The sequence below is a fragment of the Acartia tonsa genome, chromosome 1 (assembly GCF_053477335.1).
Source record: "Acartia tonsa isolate MP-2025a chromosome 1, ASM5347733v1, whole genome shotgun sequence".
Taxonomy (NCBI): domain Eukaryota; kingdom Metazoa; phylum Arthropoda; class Copepoda; order Calanoida; family Acartiidae; genus Acartia; species Acartia tonsa.
This window is the reverse complement of record NC_137260.1, coordinates 30991199-31003891: the sequence shown is the minus strand read 5'-3', so window position 1 is coordinate 31003891 and position 12693 is coordinate 30991199. Positions and strand designations below refer to the sequence as shown.

Below are 12693 nucleotides of genomic sequence, written 5' to 3'. Positions count from 1 at the left end.
TACGAAATTTGCAAATGGCTCTGTAAACATATAAAAGTTGGAAAGAATTTTAATGTTAGTGGTAGATTTGAACTCTGTATCAAATTTTAAGGATTTTTTTTTATAATATTCGTTTTTAAAACCGAAGCTTTTCTATAATTAGGGTCGCTCCATCCGTACGTCACAGTTAGCTCTTTTCTTTAATTTAAACAGGTTAGAATTGTCCTATCGATTCCAAACTTTGCATGATGATACCATGTAGTAGTTAGGTACAATTTAGAAAGCGTAGCAACTATATAATCAATACCAGAATGTCCGTATGTCGATTTTAAACATGTCGATTTTTAACTTTTTTGACAACAAATTTTTGTATGTTAAAATTATCTGATTCTTCTGGTTTTTTTGAAAACTGATTCCTGTTACAACAAGGTACAATGTTATAAGCGAAGCATTTCTATAAACAAGTCCCAATGTAAGTATGTCCTTAAACAGTATAATCTATTTATGCAGTTTTGCAATAAATTTACGTACAATATTGTTTGTACTGATGCATTAATATTCTGCTAATTCAGTTCTGACAATCTACAAGTGTTATTGTTTGTTTGTCCTTCCATTTCAGAGCTTCGCTTTTATTGATGTTGTCATCCTTGTTTGTATAATTCTTTATTTAAAAGCGCAAATACAATGTAGGTTAATTAATTTTGACATCCGTGATAGGTGGATTGAAAACTACCTGCACTCTAATTGGTTGAATGTTGTACGACACTTAAGATTCTCCAATCAGAGTACAGATAGTTTTCAATCCGTCAAAATTAATTAAATTAAATTGTATTTTCACTTTTAGATAAAGAATTATACAAAAAACGAATTTTATAAAAAAAAAAATCCTTAAAATTTGATGCAGATTTCAAGTCTACCTCTAACATTAAAATTCTTTCCAACAATTATATATCTTACTAAACACAAATCCTCCTTAATTAGTTTAGGGGCTAAATATTATATCAAAATAATTGAACACTTATAATGCTGAGAACTAAGATTAAAATTGCCAATTAGTGCTTCTTAATAAATTTCAATTTCAGTATCCTTTGCTGTTAAATTAGAATATTTTTATCAACCCTGATATTTGATTTCTTTTAGTTAACTGACCAGCGAATACGATTCTGGTATCTATGAGCTCGGATTTGAAATGGTAGGAAAAGGCAAAAAATAGCACAAAACCCTCCCGTGATTTCAATTTCAAATAAAAATAAAAACCCGGGACCTATTTAAAGCTTTCCCTATAAGAAAGAGCTTAAATTTTTCATGTCGATATTTTGTCAGTAATGACATTTTTACAGCCTATAATGCATACAAAAGGTTAATTTAACATTTTGGTTTATTATTTATGATGTACTACATAATAAGGATCATTTAGGACAAGGGGTACATCATAATCCATTAGGTTTCTTCCATTTCATCTATTCTTTTAAGTCGCCACTAACTATTGTAAAAGTTAATTAACAAAGCTGTCAGTAAAGCCCGGGACCAATCAAACTTTTAATCTCATTTACTCCAATTTATATAACAATCTGATAAATAAAATTTTTCCTTCTAATATTTTAGATTTTGAAATTTTAAAATTGTCCAGTTGAAAAATCTTCCTTTTTTATATCAACTTGAGTTTTTGGTCGGTAATGCACTCGTTATATATACAAAAAACAGAGAAAAAACTTAGGGACAAGGGATGGTTCAACTAGGGAAAAACTTTACTCCATTTTTACGCTAACCTTTTAACCGGCCCTATACCAAAGTCTCTTTCTAACTGTGCGTTTTTATTGGCAATTAAGTGTTATTTTACTATGATAATTTGAAAACAGTTAATTTTGCATTCATTAAAAGAATGAAAGATTGGGATTCATTTAGTTTTTCTTCAGATACTCTATGCCATGTCCCAGTACATACTTTTTAATGAAAATAGGCCTAGAATAATAATCTTCTTTGCATTTACTGAACATGTATAAAGACTTATCTAAATTATTATTGCTGCGTCACAGCTATTTTTTGAAAATCATCCTTGTTTTAATTTTAAGTACTGAATAATTGATACATTATTGCAGGGAAATAAAAGATAGTTAGAGACCTAGATGATGGTGTTCAAACAAAATAATAATATAAAAAATATTCACCTTTCCTTTTTTTGCTTTTTCCAATACCTCTTCTTTTATTTATAATTCAAAATAGCTTTACCCTAGTCGCATACACACAAATAAATATAACATGTGATTGTGCAAAGACGAAAATTGTGGAACAAAAGGATTAAAATTTCGGCAATCTTTCCACTTTTAAAATATAACATTATTTTGATAAACCGCAGTTACATTATTAACCCTTAACAGTCGGGCCCCTTGCCGCACCTTAATCGGTCGGGAGGGGGGGGGGGGGAGGGGTATTTCCCACGAAAAATTAGTTGTTAAAAGTTTTCAATCTTTTGGAGATCATTTAATCATTTTAGTATAATCTTAGAACTAAATAAATCTTTGAAATATTGAAATGTTCTTGAGCTAGGTAGATTACATATGTTTAGAAAGATTAACCCTTAACAGTTGGGTAATTTCCGACCTTTTATAAGTCAAAGTCAATTTTCGCTTTCTTCACCCTTTTATTTAACAACCTTTGTTTTTAGGTCCTTTTATACTTAAAAACTTCAAACGGCTGTAATTTTCTTATTTTTGAAGCTAGAAGAAAATTTTTTTTCCAGTAAATGTTTAAATTTATGTAAATTTTATATTAGAAATATCAAAACATACATTTTAGCGGCCGCAGCTGTACTTGGCAGCTACCAACCGCCGCAGTCAGCGGTCGGCGGGAAAACGGCGGCGGATCTTTGTGAAATTTTAATGCGTCATGTAGACATGTAAGAAAAGCTTAAAAATTTAACGTCTCTAAGCCAAAAATTGCGACCACAGGAGCCTTTTAAAGATTTCTGCAGACCTGGAGGATCAGGACCTGCAGAATCATACCTGGAACCTGAAATTGACACCTGTATTTCATATTAGGATGTACTACTAGAGGATATTTTAGTATTTTGGTAAGATAAAATGCTTTGTTTTAGTCAAAAAAATATTTTTGCTCTTTACATGGATGACCCTGCCAGGTTTGCTGGCATCCTGTGCCCGCCAGGATGGAGATACATAAAAATTCCAACTCTCAGTTATGTGTCATACCCGTATTACTTAAAAAGTCACGCAGTTTGGGCTCTTTATCTTTCACACACAGAAAATGAGATAAAAAAAACGGAGGGGGGGGGGGGGGGCGTTCACCCGACCGTTTAGGGTTTAATGGCCGATTTTCCTTGCATACATTAGTTTTATCAAGATCTGGCATTTCCCACGAAAAATGAGTTGTTAAAAGTTTTCAATCTTTTGGAGTGAGTTTTTAATCTTTTTAGAATAACCTAAGAACAAAAAAAATCTTTGAAATATTAAAATGTTCTTGAGCTAGATAGATTACATATGTTAAGAAAGATTATGAAAAAAAAAACATTGGTAATCCTTTTGCTATACTTGATTTTGTTTTAGGCTTAATTAAAATTGAATGCAACGTTTCTTATATTTAAAAAAAATAGACGAAAAAATGAAATATTTTAATGAACACTTTGGCATATAGCTAATTACATTATATCTTAATCATATATTCTGAGAAATAAACTGAACAATTTTTCATTGTTCAACATTAACTAACTTAATTAGGCCATGAGAAAAAATGTAATTATCCCACTAACTTATAGATTGTATCTAGTTTAAAGCCCTCCTTAACTACATTCAGTAATATAATTCTATATAATATAATCTGAGAGAAAAAAATGAAGAAAAAAATCTAAAATCTAAAATAGAATATATATTAATCTACCAATAACTTGAAAGTGTTTTTTTTGAAAAATAAAGTGAAAGTTGCAAAAATATGTATATTCGGGACATTACAATTCATCGTTGAAATTAAACAAGAACGAGTACACGCAAAAATCTCTGTATTTATGTGACCCCAAAGAGAAGTAATTACTAATAATTGTATATCTTTAAAAACTGTCAGCAATTATCGGCTCAATAGTAGCTGAATATCCACGAATTCCCAAATAGTAGCTGAGTATCCACACATATTTCCCAAGAGTAGTTGCATATCCACACTTTTCCCCTATGGTAGTTGAATATCCACAATAATTTCCTATTGGTATTTTCAAAAGCAAATCTTCTTTACATCTCTTGTTCATTATCAATATGAAATGAAGTAGTACATGACTGCAGACTATTTATTTTATCATTTTTTTAAAAAATAGATATCCTCAAACTTTTAATCAATAAATACCATTTAGATATAAACCAATCCATGTAAGTTATTGTCTTGAATAAAGGATGTACAAAGAAGCCGAAAAATCTCCACCCACTTATTGCACCTTGAATATACCCTTATTATAGAAAAACTTGGCTTTTAAAAATGATCAGGGCTAAAAATTAATTGGGTTTTAAATATTCATATAATCTTTAAGCAACGATTACAGAGTTGATAAATACCCTTTATGAAAAAAGCTTTACTTCTATTTTTTTATCACATGAAAAAAATCCGAAAAAATTGTTGTAAAACTTTGTTTTTCCCAATGATAGCTGAATATCCAAAACTGACCCCAAGAGTAGCTAAATATTCACGTGGAAACTCAGCTACTATTGAGCCGAATTATCTTACCTTCAAATATTTTTCCACATCAGGAGGTATGAACATAAGTTGTGATGTGGACATCCGTCTGTAGATTCGCTCTATGAAAATACCTAAAATTTTCCCAAATAAAGCTTTTATATCTTTCCGATCATAGATTTTAAATAAGAAAATACCCAATGCTCAATAATGCATAGTTATCTCGCAGTGCACATAAAAGCGCGAAAAAGTATTATTTTACGCGCGTATCCTTTAGCCAGGCGCTCCATGAGCATGGTTGGATCTTTGCTATTTCAGATTATTTGTAGGCCTTTTTATGTTGGTTAAATTGATGTGTTGACATAGCATGTACGTTTAGCCGTTTGGTCGCTCGCAGCACTTGAAGTTCTTAGTTTATTAGCAATGATTTATACCCCAAATATTTTTGTAAAAACAGAATATGTTTTAATAGTAATAAAAACAGAAACTAATAGACTCTTATTTGTTAATCACTTGTCAACAAAATAAGATATATAATTATTATCTCATAATAAAGATCCCTAAATATCACTTAACAACTTTGTTTAATATTTTCATAACCAAGTTTTTCTTGAATTAATCTTTAACCAACATTATTTTTTTGAAAAAAAAGTTTGTTTGATTTTGTCAACCCATCCTCACAGAAACAATAGCAAAAATCAACAGCAGCCATCAAATTTTGATTCAGCCGCATCTAACCTCAGCCGCAGACACCAAAGTCGCTGAAGCCTTTGCTGCCGACCCCTTTCATTAATGCTCACAACCCCTTAACAAATTGTACGCTCTTTTAAAAAGAGTAATGTACAATGTTTTGTCATATTTTAAATAAGTATTTATTATAATAATAAATAAGAAGACATGATGTATTTATATATTTTCTTATCATCAGGAAGGAAATTATTATTTCTTTATATACTAGAGTAAATAATTTGCAAGTTCCTTTAATATCCTGTCCTTTCTCAATATCTTTGGTATATTGGACAAAGATTTAATTTAGGATGGCTTTAAGACCATCTTGTCTCGACTGCTCTTTAATGAAATAGAATGCTGATTTTGTAAAGATACTCCGTACCAAAAAGAGAATCCAGTTTAAAAATTCATTGGTGAGTTACTTATGCATGTTTACCATTTTCAATCTATTATTTCGATATTCAAAATCTGTGTGGTAACATATTTTACTAATAGCATTAACTTGGTAAAAAACTTTTTTTTTTTACAAAAACTTAATAGCAGAATAGCATAATTTAAAGATATTAATAGGTTATCAATTGCCTTTTTTTATGACAGAATCAATGAAGAAAAGTGAAAATCTTTTATATCTCCTTCTTATGAGAAAAATATCCCTGTAAAAATAAATTAATTTTATTCCTTTGAAAATGCAATTAGTTTTTAAAAAGTAAAAAAAACATATAAAATGATACTTCAACAGCTAAAGAAATAAAATATAAATTATAATGACAAATATTTCTAAATAAAAATACATGTAACCAAAATTAAATAAGGCTTTTATCGTTATAAAAATAGTGACAATCATTGCATAGCAGCATGATAATAATCTATAATCTATAATCATATTTTCGTGTGTTATGACCGTTTATATTTGTTTTTTTTTTAATTAAAATGAATATACACATATGTATTAGGTTGCTGTGGTAAATAAATCAACAAAATGCACTTTCATCGAATTTTTTCTGGAATCCTAATTTTTTGATAAATAAACATTTTCAACCCATGCATACTTATTGTTACCCATTTCTGGCCTGCGTATGAAATGTAACCTTCATAAAAAAAGCTTATTTTATTTCCTGTGCGAATTGCATTGGCCACAGATTTGAAGCTTGGCCGCTCTTCTGTCTTCTTCACAACCTAAACAATTAAAATAATAATAATTTTTGTCTTTTTTGTGTTATATTAATATTTTAAATTTTGTCAACTATATACGTCTTTAGGAATGTGCAGACTAGAACCTATGAAAATGGTACCTACTGTTGCGCGCAACTCATTACCATTAACAATTTTGGTAGTGCAATTAAAAGTTGTTTGTCTGTTGGGTATTACTTAACCTAACACCCTTATGAGGTGAAAATGTTCCCGATAAATAGAATATTTTTAATTTAGAAAGCGTGGCAACTATATAACCATTATCTGGGATTTTTTATAATGATTTTTCAGTTAGAAGATTTTTTACCAGCTATGTTTTTTTGAAAACATTAAAAAATCATTGAGAAAGGAATTAAAACCTAATCATCATGGGAATCGCTGAAACTACCTAGTGAGTGTAAAAATGTATAAATTTATTTAGAGATTGATTTACACGGATTTTTGTTGAATGTTAATACTTTAGATATTTTAAGAAGTAAATAAGTTGTTACTTTTATATATGAATGTAATATTATGCAGGGAGTAAGGGAGGGGACAGTGGGCAATTAATTCCATTTTAAAGTTTTCAAAGAAAGGCCATAAAATCTGTAATTAATTACTAGAAAAATATCCCTGGAACTCTCCAGATGGCAGGGAAAGGGAAAAGAGAGGTGGGGGCAAGGGATATGAACAGGGAAAAAAGGAAGGCATGTAAGATGATATTTTAGCCCAGAATAATAGATTTCCATAGCCTCATGTAAAGCGAAATCACAACTTTTATATTTAAACTACTCTCTGTCTGCTATTTTCAAAACTAACACAGCGAGTAGCGACATTTCATGCGCTAGTACCCAAATTCAGTCAGAAACTGCTAAATTCTTCCACATTCCCTTTAAGCCAGTACCCAAAGTCTGAAACTTCTAAAAATTGAATATTCGATCCATTGCCCCCTCCCTTACTCCCTGATTATTATGTCAATGTAAAAAATATGTTTGTCTTTATAACTATAATACTAAAATAAGTCTTTTTTTGTTTTTATCATGTTTAATATTGGTGCAAAGTAGAGTATGTGAGTACAATATTTAATTTTCTTCTCTCTGCAGATAAATCAAATATTGATAAACTCAACTTTTTTTACAAAATGAATCTTTCAAATCGTTTTAGAAGGACAATAATGCCCCTCTTTGCTATATTTATGTGTTTAGACTTTAGAAAGGTACTTAATAGAATACTGTAAAGTCCAGCAAGTTTTTATTTTTTTCAAGAAATGTTTTCATATTATTGAGTCTAATCTTCGTCTGTACATCTACCTGTTATGCTACATATGAAATTAGATTTTTTTTATATTTATAAAGGAAACAAAAGTCTTTCAGGTGCTTAATTTATTTTCTATATGTGCGGATTTTCTTGATATTTTGATAAATCTTTCAATATTTTATGCTTGACAAATTACGGATTTTGTATTCTTGTTTTTATATAGAAAGCAGGTAATAAAATTGTGCAAGAATTTTAATGGAAAATGCGTTTAGATAAAATTTTTAATAGAACTACGCAGTATATTTTAGAGCAACTTAAAATATCGTAAATTTTCTCCTCTTACGAACAATACACCTCAACTTTATCAAGAAAAGAAAAAAAGAAGATAATTAAATATTTACATACATAAATATTTATTTGTTGAATGAAAATAAATTCATCGTATAGTTCAAGATAAGTACTTAATTTCAAAAGTAAGAAAAAAGTTTTGTATAAAAAATATTTGAAGTACATTTTTTGTATTTTCTTTCGTTATAAATATACTAGTGGCTTCGCCCCTAGCCTCTAGTTCGGACAATGTTTCATTTATCTAACATTTCACTACCTGGCCGTATCCTTCGTAAGATTCTTCTTAATAGATTAAAGAAGAAGGTTAATGAAAAGCTAAGACCTAATCAGGCTGGATTTAGACCAAACCGTTCCACTATTGATCAGATAACCTCTCTTAGAATCATCATAGAGCAATCCAAGGAATGGAACTCTGAGCTTTTTGTAAACTTTATTGACTACAAAAAAGCATTTGATTCTTTAGACAGGAAATCACTCTGGAAAATCTGCCGACACTATGGCATTCCAGAAAAGATAATCAATGTCATTAAAGCTATCTATCATAAAGGAGGTGGAAATGTTATGTATAAAGGTAAACTATCAACCTTTTTTGAGATTGTAACAGGTGTCAGACAAGGATGCCTTCTCTCTCCCTTCCTTTTCCTCCTTGCCATTGACTGGATCATGAAGAACTGTGAAAGCAATGATGGCATTCGCTGGCAGTTATTTGGCAATCCCAAATATTTGGGAGATCTGGACTTTGCTGATGATATTGCTTTGTTAACAAGCAATAGAAGTCAAATGCAAAGAAGGACTAACATGATAGCTGAAACTTCCAAGAAAGTTGGACTTGAAATAAATGTTCCAAAAACTAAAATACTCAGATTAAATGCAAACTCCCAAGAACCAATAACTATTGGAAACCAAATTCTTGAGGATGTTAACTGCTTTGAGTATCTTGGAAGTAAAATTGATGAAGCTGGAGGCACTTTGACAGATGTTAAAGCTAGAATTAACAAATCTAGAACAGCCTTTGCCAGCTTGAATAAAATTTGGAATTCCAACAACATCTCCATAAAGACTAAGTTAAGACTTTTCAAGTCAAATGTTCTGTCTGTTTTGCTGTATGGGGCCGAAACTTGGTTCCTAAACACAGCAGTGGTCTCCAAGCTTCAGACATATGTCAACAAATGTCTTAGGAGAATCCACAAGATCTTTTGGCCAAACAAGATCACAAATGCTGAGCTTTTAGAGCGCAGTGATATGTCAGATATCAAACTGACAATAAAACAGAGAAAATGGAGATGGTTGGGGCACACTCTAAGGAAAGGGCATGATGATTTAACCTATCAAGCCTTGACTTGGGACCCCTTCACAGGAAAAAGGAAACCAGGTAGACCAAAAACAACCTGGTGGAGGGAATTCCTTGAAGAACTGAGTAAAAAGAATTTTTCATCTTTCAGTGAAGCCTCTACTGAGGCCCAATTCAAAGATAAATGGAGAACCATTGTGCGTGGCCTATGCTCTGGAAAGAAGAGATAAATGGCGATGATGATGATGATGAGGCACCTACGCAAGAAAAATAAGAAAAAATTGGGGGGGGGGGGGATTTTTTATATTGGGGGGGGGGGGGGGGGGGTTGGGGGTGTCCCTCCTAAAACCACCACATGACCAGTAGGTATATTCCCTGAAGAGTAGAATCCAATCGGTTCAGTGGTTACCGAGATCTTAAGGGACAGATTGACAGATGGACAGACAGACATCGTTCTACTTTGTAATATAGATTATAATAAAAATAAAATTAATCTGTTCCCGAAAACAAAAATTCTACATATTATCTGCCTTATTTTTTTTTTGCATTAGTTGGCTCACCATTACAAACATTCACACATCAAAATACACAATTCGCTACTGTTAGTGTTTCAACAAAATCTCTAAATTTTTTTATTCTTTAACATTGAAAATATTCTAAAGCCATTAATTAGGATTTTACGATATTAGCATGATCTATGAAGCTGAGCCTAATTCCCAATGTAACTATGCATGGGCCATTCATTGAATATATCTGTCTTTTAAGGGTGGAATTATTAATAATAGACAGACACCCATCTTTTAGACTTCACTCACTTTTATGATTTTAATTAAAATAATTCACTTTGTAAAAACCTACTCTTGTTCAATTTAATTATCACTACAGTGTTGGCAAAATCAGTCAACAATTTCCCACGAGCCAACAAAAGTTATTATATTCATATTAAGTGTGCAAAAAAATCTGCAAAAAGGCTGCTTTAAAAGTAGCCGACTTTTCTATTGTATATCTTAACCATTTAGTTTACTCTATTAATAATTATTGTTTTAAGGTAACTTTTAAAAATACTCTGAAAAAGAAATAAAGGAAGAAATAGACAGTTGCAAGTGTAGATTTGATTGTGTCCTTTCATAAAGAGGCTGTATGTCTTTGTGAATGTCTCTGCTAATACCGAGTCACTTCACTACTTTATATTAAAGGTTATTGTAGGTCCTAGGAATGTTATTTTCTTTTTTCTTGAAGGGTAGTTAAACCCTTCATAGAGAATTAGACCTTGAAACTAAATTTTCCACTCTCTCCCCCCCCCTTCTCCGAAAACAAACAAACCAGTTTAATAATTTAATTTTTAAAAGTCTAAAATTCAAGTCTTTTACTTATGAAAGGTATTAAATCTTACTGACTTTTGTAAAATATTACGCAGGGTTGTATATTGTGTAACAAATAATCAAAATAAAAAGGATTAAGGCAGAACTAAAATATTTTCAAATTTGAGCATGGTATAGTAATTATGTAAGTAACTTTAAGGCTTTTCAAGTAAGGAATCGAACCTTTACCTTCCCTTCAAAAAGGTTTGAATGTTCAAAAATATAATTCCTTATCGATATTGCACAGTTTTGGAGACAAATTCATAATCGCTTTTATTACTGATAAATTATTGGCCTACATGGAGTTAGTTCTCAATGTTTTATACCAATATTGAAATTAAGTCTCACAAAATTCCTTCCGTTTCTATTTATCACCCCTAATTTGTGTGTTCCTCCCTCTTCAGAGTTGGGAGGGTGATAATAATTTTATTCTCTTAACAAGATATTTCAATGTTACTATCTTCCTCACTTTTAAATTAGGGGCAAAATTCTACAATATAAGATTTTAGATTTACTATCATTATTTAGTCAATCTTCATACAGAAATTGTTACATTACGTAAACCATTTTGAGAAAATAGTTTTCCTTTCATAAAAAGCTTTGAATGCAAATTTTGTTTTGATTCCACCTCCAAACTATTTTATTGTAATTTTTTGCTGTAAATTAAATTACCATCAGCAAAAATGACTGATTAACCACATGTAAAGTTAAAAAAACCTTACAAAAATTGTAAAGATAGGAAATTAAACAGTTTAAATTCTAAAGGTTATTTTTATTTTAAATCATATTTGAAAAAATCAAATATTTTTTTTTCTCATGTGATTATCTTTTTATTTTCTAACTGTTTAGTTAGTTTATATTTCATGTATCAAAGAATGAATCAATCAATAACAGAAAAAGGTTTATTTAATACGTTTTTGTTTCTAACAAAAAGTAAATTAGATTTGCAAACACCTTTTGTTAATCATATGCGTAGTTGAAAAATGATTTTATTAAAAATAAAGAATTAGCAAATAATGAATATAACACTGCACTCTTAAAAGTTAAAACTAAAATAAAATATAATATACACTTTAAAACTACAAACCTGTTCCTGCTTTGCAAAGGTTGAGGCCAACCATTTTCTAACTTCGTCTGGAACAGCCTCACTTTTCAGCTCTGAAAGGTCGTCCTCCACATCATGCCTATAAAAAAATGGTTAAATGTCGCCTTTGTTCTCATCATTGAAGCAAGAAAAATCAGTGTATTGTTCGGAGTCAAAATTTTAGTGCATGGGTTTCTTTAAAAAGAGTTAATTTCAAGTTTGAAATTCAGAATTTTTAGCACTAAAATTTTGATTTGTGTAAAAAATATAAATAATAATAATTATAATACATGTTTAGAAAGGGTGATTAAAATTTTTTTATTTACAATATTTAGATTTATTCATATACAATATACTATTCATGCAATTTATATTTGGCTTGTTTTTATATTATATGCATTGTATGCTAAAGCAATATATTAGTGGGATTGGCCCTTTCCCCCAAAGTGACCCTTGAGCACTGACTGATACAATTAAAATATATAAAAATAAAGAGAGAGTAGTATTTTTTCCTATGTCTAGCCCCTACGGTTCCCTAACACTGCGGGGCTTCCCATAACCAATATAAAATAACCTAACCTGTCCTATAATAAACAAACCAACTAAGAAATAAACCCACCTCCCATCTAAAAAGTTTCCATTTATTAAAGAAATAAGGGTAGGGTTTTCAGTGCTCATCAGCCACTTTGAGAGACTATTCCAAGGGATTTGTTTAATTTGTAAATGGAGCAAAGTAAAATTAAAAGGGCAAATAAGATGTATTTGTGAAAAATTTAAGCACACACACCAATACATTTGAAAATATC

At 30.4% G+C, this 12693-nt stretch overlaps 1 protein-coding gene across 6 annotated transcripts in view; it reads right to left on the bottom strand.

Moving 5' to 3' along the window:
• LOC145329346 (dual specificity calcium/calmodulin-dependent 3',5'-cyclic nucleotide phosphodiesterase 1B-like) overlaps positions 1-12693 on the bottom strand; it is a 92845-nt gene that overhangs the window by 39463 nt on the left and 40689 nt on the right. For all 6 annotated transcript variants that reach the window (XR_013882877.1, XM_080173410.1, XM_080173436.1 and 3 more), the window contains 3 exons: positions 11891-11987; positions 6494-6552; positions 4699-4783 (listed from right to left, as the gene is read on the bottom strand). Coding sequence is in view for 5 of the 6 variants with exons in the window: in XM_080173410.1 (XP_080029536.1) it covers positions 4699-4783; positions 6494-6552; positions 11891-11987 (241 nt within the window). In the remaining variant the exon portion in view is untranslated. The remainder of the gene's footprint in view (positions 1-4698; positions 4784-6493; positions 6553-11890; positions 11988-12693) is intronic.